Source organism: Temnothorax longispinosus, chromosome 5 (assembly GCF_030848805.1).
Source record: "Temnothorax longispinosus isolate EJ_2023e chromosome 5, Tlon_JGU_v1, whole genome shotgun sequence".
NCBI classification, from domain to species: domain Eukaryota; kingdom Metazoa; phylum Arthropoda; class Insecta; order Hymenoptera; family Formicidae; genus Temnothorax; species Temnothorax longispinosus.
The window spans coordinates 8,861,637-8,869,535 of record NC_092362.1 but is presented as its reverse complement, the minus strand read 5'-3'; the positions used below and the strand labels follow the sequence as shown (position 1 = coordinate 8,869,535).

The window sequence follows — 7,899 nt, the reverse complement described above, 5'->3', positions numbered from 1 at the left end:
CGGAATTGTGCGAGAGACTCGCCGTCACTCTTGGGTAAATAAAGACAATAAGTTTCTTTATCAATGCAGAGCCTAATATTTTTCCTATTACTGTATTTCAGATATCTTGCTCGCACGCTGATAGTACGCGTGGTCGAAGATTTATGGTCTTTCCGCATTGGCCGCTCAACAGTTTATAAGATTATCCCTGCGAGACATGTAACGCAATTATATAAGAGCTCGCTTCAGCCAATATACCTACCACCCAGCGCGACAAGAAAGGATTGGCGCGTAACGTAGCTGATGGATTCTATGAAAAGTGGAATTTCCCTAACTGTATAGGGGGGCACTTGACGCAGGGAAGCGCACATCCGAATTCAGGCCCCAAAAAATTCAGGCTCTCAGTTTTTTAACTACAAAATATTATTTTCGATCGTTCTCACGCGGCAATCTGCGTGATGCCGATTATGTCTTTTTCATGGGTATATAGACATTGCTGATTATGGTACATAGTAATTATATCCGAACAAGGATATTTTATTGTATTAACAATCTTGTTCTATTCATAAAAATCTTGTTTTGCAGGCTCAATATCCGACGGTGGAGCGTGTGGATGCACAGTGACTTTGGTTCCAGCTTCGAACAAGGATCGATTGTGAATTACCTCATCCAGAACCTCCGCCTGGAAGAGCAGATGACGATCCCTTCCCATTTGTCTTTGTGTTTGGACGATGAAGCTTTCCCCCGTTAAAGTTTATTCAATGCGACCTTATACTCGCCGAAGATTCTTTTCACTTACTGGGCGATATAATTCTCAATTTCAGTATATTAAATGTCAGTTTGGTCAAACGCGTATAGGACCCGCGTTAATTTTTGTGACACTGACAAAGTAAAGAATTTGGTAAGTTTTCACATTTATCGCGCGAGAAACAGTTTTTCAGAAACAGAGTTGGATCGAAAGATTTATAAAATTATTTCACGCGTTAAACGATTCAGAGCAGGTAACTCGCGGGTAAGAGTTGTGAAAAATTATCTTGATGCGAAAGGTTTGAAAAACATTTCTATCGCAACATTTTATACGACATATCGCACAATTCTTTCATGGTTATTCTTCAAAAGCATTTCGAGTATTATTATTAAAAACAAAGCGTCAAGTATTATTAAAAGGATCGCGCGCGCGTATCGGAATTTCTTTTTACTATTTAAACCGATTTTTAACTTTTTTTTTCTTAAATCTACTTTTTTAATTTATATCGTTAATTACCACTCCTTTTTTGGCGAGCAACCATATTATCGTCTAGACACGACATTTTGCCGGACGCGTCCAACGACGCCCCTATTTCTCGGAGCGACGTCCCACTATTGTCAGACGCATGCTCCGTTCATCGCAACGTCATCGGGAAGAGGACAGTGTGACGCGCGAGATTCGTTTGGAGCAGGAGCGTGGTGATCGTCGATTGGAGCGGCGCGGCGCCGCCGACCGAGGCAGTGTGGCTTTTACAGTAGCTGAGGGGCAGTGTGGCATTTACAGTAGCGGCAGCAGCGGTGGGGCAGTTGTATACAGTAGCTGCAGCGTCAGCGGGCTGGAGGAGTAGGAGCGCGCCGCCGTTCTTCCTAAAGAGCAAAAGTGTAAATTGACACTTGGCTATAATAGGTATATTACGCGCGTTTTACGCTCCGATAGCGTCAAGTGGACCGCAGCTTTTATCATGCAATATAAACCGACGTTAATTATTTCCACGCGATGACGCATTACGCGCGACGATAGGTTAGGGGACATTTGTCACAACAACGGTACGCTATAGGTAAATTTACGAACTGATACAATAACATTATCGATTATTTACAGAGAGCACACGCCAGGCAAAAAGCAGAAATACAACGGCTTGCGAATCGGTTGATATACCGCGGTCATGACAGACCGCGGTATTCTCAACCTCTTCTCCTAATGTCATCGCACAGTAATAACAATAATTATTCATATATATAATTAACAATTTATTATTATTTTTACAGAGTCATACTTAACCGCGGTGAATCTTCCACATCTTCCTTTCCGGACCAAGTGTCCTTGCAATGACTCTTCGTAAGGGACGGTCGACGGAGTAACGTAACCGTCAAGAAAAAGGACATATCTGAGACAAAATTTTAATTTTATTACAATTGTCACCTGGAACCAATTCTTCTCGCATTAATTACATACATCACTATTTCGGTAAGTATCGTTTATTTTAATATTTCTTAACGGGACAAAAATGCAGTGACATTCTTACAGCGATACTGCAATTCGATACATCTTTCTTATTTTCAGAGACACATCAATTTCCATAACTTTGGCACAAATAGCGTATCATGGTATTTTTTTGCAAAATCTCCGTCAGTGCTGTGTGACGCACAATAATTAGTCTTTTACAACGCAAAGCGCTGATTCTGCATTCTTAAGGCAATACGGTTTGTATACTCGTATCGCGAGACCTGATAAAAATTGTATATATAAACTCTAATATTTTATACTATTCATTAACATTATTCAACATCTGTTTCAGATATAATATAACTGAGAGCGACATATTCTACGCATATGTAAGAGTTTGGAGCAGCAGACCCGGTATAATCAAGCAGCAAAAAACAATTCATTAACAAAGCACGAGATTCTTTTAAGCGAGAGTACATCGTTATCGTCTCCGCTATTAGAATCCTGTGAAATGTTATGAAAATTTCAACGCTCATTCATTTCTCTTTTAGACTTTCCGGGATATAAGTCTTTTACTGTCAAATTAGATATTTTGCAATGCCAATTATCGCCCAGTACAAATAATATAAAATATGCATTATAGGATTCCAATGTTTTACATATAAAAAGCAACACCGTGTATCAATCGTATCGTAGAATTAAAAGCTTACGTTGTACAATGTTTCTACTTACATATGCAAGTGTGTGTTTCTTAGGAAAATATCTAAATGTATACCGTGCGTAGAATTTATACAATCTTACGCACATATATTACTTCAATATGAGTATCGTAATATAAATAAGATATCTGAAATAAGCATTCAATAGTGTCGATAAATAAGAAAATATAATACAATTTTATGTACAGATTAACTTTATTATCAATTTCCACTAAAGCTGTTCGGTATATATTCCAAGATATTTTGCTGCTTAACAACATTATTTAACGCCTATTTCAGATATCTCGTATGCGTATGTGCGCGCTTATGTATATTGGAATACTTATATATTTATGTAATACATGTGTGTAAGATTGTATAAATTCTACACATGGTATACATTGAGATATTTTCCTAAGAAATCTACACACGCATATGTAAGTACAAATATTATACAACGTAATCTTTTAATTCTACGATACGATTAATACATGGTGTTGCTCTCTGTGTATGTAACACATATTGAATCATACCGCGTATTTTATATTACTCGTACTGGACGATAAATGACATTGCAAAATATGCTTCGACAGTGAAAGACTTATATATTCCAGGAAGTCCAAAAAAGAAATAAATGAGCGTTGAGATTTTCATAACATTTCACAGGATTCTAATAGCGGAGACGATAACGATATACTCTCGCTTAAAAGAATCTCACGGTTTGTTAACGAATTCTTTTTCGGTGCTTCATTACACAGCACTGCTTTCCAAACTATTACATATATGCATAGAATAGGTCGTTCTATTGTATCTGAAATAGATGTTGAATAATGTCAATACATAGTATAAAATATTGGAGTTTATATGTGATGAATATATGAGTTTATATAAGTAACTTGTTATTATTATATTTGCAGAGAGTCATACTTAATTGTACATTTTCCACATCTTCTTTTCCGGACGACGTGTCCTTTCAATGACCATTCGTAAGGGAGATAAATTAATGTAATCATAAAGAAAAAGGACATATCAGGAAGTATTAAATATAATTGTAACTGTCATTTGGAACCAATTCTTCTTGGAGCATTAATTAGATACATCATCCGCATTCTTAAGGCAATACGCGGTTTGTATACTTATCTTACGAGACCTGATAAACGTCGTTGTATATATATAAACTCTAATATTTTATGCTATTTATTAACATTTGTGACGTGACATTTGTCGCGTCCGCCGCCCAGGCGATAGCTCGGCCGAGGGAAAGGTCAGGGATGGCGCCTCGACTCGGGTCGAGGAAGGGCTACCCGCGTTAACTAACCTTTTTTTAAAGAACATTCCGTAGGGATGACAGGTGGTGCCGGAGCGTGGGATCACGACCTGTTGTAACGACGATAGTCGCGACGAGGGACAAACGGGCGCTCGGAGGACGCACGACGGAGTGGTCGGCCGACGGGCGGGCCACCGGGACCTGCCGCTGGAAAAGCGCCGGGAATGCCTCGCCCAGCGTAACACGGCCCCGCCGCAGCATGAACACGGGTGCGCCACCGCGACTGCAGCGCGGGTGGACGACCCACACATTCACCCGACGGCGCCCCAACCCGTGTGGAAATTTAGATCCGGAAAAGGATCGGGGCAAGCCAGTTTTCCTATTTACTATCCAAATTCTATCTAGTAAAACTAGTCAGCACCTCGTGCTATGTGTAATTTTGCGCTATCTAGCTCTTGGACATGGGAAACTATCCAAGCACTAGATCGTAATCGGCTACCAATTCTAGCTATATATCGTTTCTAGAAACTATCTAGTTAGCTGCTAAGCCAGCACTACATCCCAAGGCGTGTAAATATGAATTATGAATGCATAAATATCTTATGTTTTAATATAAATATGTATTTATTTATTTATTTTGTTACAATATTTGGTTATTTATTTGGTTTCGTAAAATTTAAAGAAAGCAACGTTCCGTAATTACCCAATCTTAAAAAAAAACTTAAATCGTACTTAATAAAAGTGTAATAAAATAAAATAAAATAAAAAATAAAATACATCAATAACTTTTTGAAAAATAAAAAATAAAAGACATTAATAACTTTTAGGAAATACAAAAATAAAACGTATTAATCATTCACGCATTATCATCCGCTGAATTTCGTTTTGTCGAACGTTGATGGGCTCGTGGCACCCCCCAATCCTTCACGTTAGATAGGACTGCTCCTAGGTGCACCAGATATTCTCTGTCGGATACCGGAGGTATAAGCTGCTTATCAATTTTGTCGTCAATGATGTCTGTAATTGTGAAACAAAACAATTTTTATTCTATTCTGTATGTATTAGTTTATTTATTTTTAAGATTTATTCGTGACCATATGTACTCTGTCTTACCTAGTAAACAAGCAGAAAACTGTGTATCTTTAAATATAAACTTTTCATCGACTTTTTTTTGAGCGTTGTACAACAACGCGATATCGCGGGACAAGTATCTTTTTAATATAGCGGTTATGTTTTTTGTTAATGATTTTTTGTCATCAAACTTTCGCGACAATGCTTGTATCTAAAAATTGGAATAAACTAAATTTAATATCATAGCGAGGACTTCTAACTGTTAAAAAAGACGTCGATACTCACGAATGCTGATCGGCACTGTGCATCTTCTGAGAGCTTCGTGTCGAATTCTATGAACTGTTTATGAGTCGTGAACGGAAGTTGTAATAAATACTTCCTTTCGAAAGACACACTTATAGGCACCGTTTCTGTTGCTGTAGTGTGCATAAGGATCGTTCGCATTTCCTTTACTACTTTGATCAATTCTCGTTGATCATATTGAATACTTTTTATTTCCTTCAGCAGTAACTTTATATCTGTAAGTGCAGTCCGATTCGAAAAATGTGAATAATTGAGTCAGATGGTAATACAATCGATAAATAATGGAGCATATAATGTAATGCATGATGGTGTTACACACCATACTCGTGGATATCCGAAGGCAACACGTCAGATGGTTCTTCTTTTTTGTGCATTTCAGGTCTTGAAGACTTCCTCACAGAAAATTCTTTCTTCGACAGTTTTGTAGAAATTTTGTTTGCTGCTCGTGTGAGACCCGAAGTCGTGGATACATTCTGCACTTTCGACATTGGTTGCGCAAGGTCTATGGATTATCACAATAAATACAAAAATTTACAGTTAAACCCGATCATTCAATCTCACCATCGTCAATGTTGCTATCAAAATCCGACGGACAAGCTCGGCCGGTGTTTGCGAACGTCGCAGTTCTCGGAGACTCGGTTTCAGATACTTCTTTATTCAGTTTTGAATAAATTTTCTTTTGCTTTCGTACAGACACTGAGGCTGTGGAACTCTGATCTTTCGGAATTAGTCCTATGCGTTCTGTACAATATTATATACGAGAATAAACACATTTTATAGCTGTATTATAACATAAACATCAAAACATTTTTACTCGAAATTATGTGAATTAATATTACCATTTTTTTGTGATCGTTTAGTAGACGGTGTCGGTAATATTTTTGTATCGTGAATCGATTGTTGACATTATTTCTGGATCTTGATTTTTTCAACGGACTCTTATCTCTAACCGGACTATCTTCGTCTGAATAGCTTGACGTTGAACAGCTTGAAGGTGTATATTGCACTACGAAAGACACTTGTCAATTACAATTACAGTACAATTATGTACTGTTAAAATTATCTAGATAATTGTAACTGATGCATAAAACTCAAGATAAACGTATTATACCGATTATTTCTGATACTCACGATTCTTAGAAGATTGAGATTCGTGTTCATTGGGTATTATTCGCAAATTAGGTACGTTCATAATGTCAGTTGTTGCTTTGTCTTTACTAGCTCGATCTGCGAAAAAATGTGCAGCATGTGCAGCTTTTTCTTGAGCCTCCTCGGACCCTGTTGTGTATGCATAATCCTCGACATGCAAACGATTCAAACGCTGCATTGCTTCCTTATAATTCGCTGTATATATGTAATTTAGAAAAAAAATTAATTACATGCAGAATTAGAATTGATAATTTTAGTTTGGCAAATAAACAGAAACTTAAAAAAGTCTTGACTTGATACAAATTTGTCAATGCAGTTTTGTTAGAAAGAGAGTAGCACAAATCAGTGCTAGGGAAACAGTATAATGGAAAAAAATTAATTTTCTTGATATCGTCTCTGATGAAGTAATTAGTGAAATGTTGGTGTATAAACTGCACATATTTTATTAATTTAAAAGGAATAGTTAGAGAAAAGTTCATATCGGTCAGAAGAAATTTTATGCTACGACTTTTCTGTTTATCCGACTAAAGCGATTCATGTCCTTTGATAATTATAAATTCAATCAAATGTTTGGAAACACACCTGCACGACCTCGAATGGTGATAGGGTATCGAGGCCACTCGTCCAAAGGATCGAGGGTATCTATAACCATTTTATGCAATAATTTTTCCTTTTCCTTTGTATAAGGTGGAGGCATAAACTTTGTAAAGCATTGTCCCATAATCATATCAAATTCAATCCATTTCGTTGGAACACAGTCAATACTTTTTTTATCATTCTGAATTTGTTCACCGACAAATTCTACCAGTTGATACAAACAAACTGTCTCTCCCATTTTCTAAAACACACACAATATATTTTGAAGATCATTCCGATTCAGTTTTAGTCTATCACTGCAATAGGTTTGGTGCAATAACTTACGGAAACTTATGGCGAATTTTTCCAATGTCCAGCGATCTCATAAAATAAGGTTATGTACGATTCTATAATACGATCTTATAATCTTTTCGTGTTCGGCAATATAAAATAATGAAATATATAATAGCTTATGTGTTGCCCGAATGGCGCACATCCGTTCACACGAGTTTCACGACCGAAGTGGTAATGCCCGGCCTGTGGCAAACAAAACACGTGCACACACGGTGCCACCATGGACCCAGAGGCGCCAGCGAGAAATCCGACTATAGCGGTCCCTACGCACATATAGAGGCGCTCGCACGCATATGAGCGTTCAGCGA

General features: G+C 37.5%; 1 protein-coding gene and 1 long non-coding RNA gene across 2 annotated transcripts; both read right to left on the bottom strand.

Annotated features, from left to right (window-relative positions):
- Positions 1 to 4,794: 4,794 nt before the first annotated feature.
- On the bottom strand, positions 4,795 to 6,248 carry LOC139813788 (uncharacterized). Its single transcript, XM_071779511.1, has 5 exons — positions 6,074 to 6,248; positions 5,832 to 6,014; positions 5,495 to 5,727; positions 5,252 to 5,420; positions 4,795 to 5,155 (listed from the first exon to the last, which is right to left on the bottom strand). Exons 2-5 carry the CDS (start codon positions 5,998 to 6,000, stop codon positions 4,995 to 4,997), a joined length of 732 nt encoding a protein of 243 aa, XP_071635612.1. The 5' UTR covers positions 6,001 to 6,014; positions 6,074 to 6,248; the 3' UTR covers positions 4,795 to 4,994.
- A 401-nt stretch (positions 6,249 to 6,649) lies between these two features.
- LOC139812517 (uncharacterized) lies at positions 6,650 to 7,899 on the bottom strand. Its single transcript, XR_011731881.1, has 3 exons — positions 7,583 to 7,899; positions 7,244 to 7,499; positions 6,650 to 6,856 (listed from the first exon to the last, which is right to left on the bottom strand). It is a non-coding gene; the product is annotated as an uncharacterized lncRNA (long non-coding RNA).

Coding starts and splice junctions, on each gene's coding strand:
- LOC139813788 (XM_071779511.1), bottom strand. CDS start 6,000: ATGTCGAAAGTGCAGAATGTATCCACGACTTCGGGTCTCACACGAGCA. Junction 5,728..5,831: donor TTCGGATATCCACGAGTATG/GTGTGTAACACC, acceptor CTGCACTTACAG/ATATAAAGTTACTGCTGAAG. Junction 5,421..5,494: donor CACAGTGCCGATCAGCATTC/GTGAGTATCGAC, acceptor TCCAATTTTTAG/ATACAAGCATTGTCGCGAAA.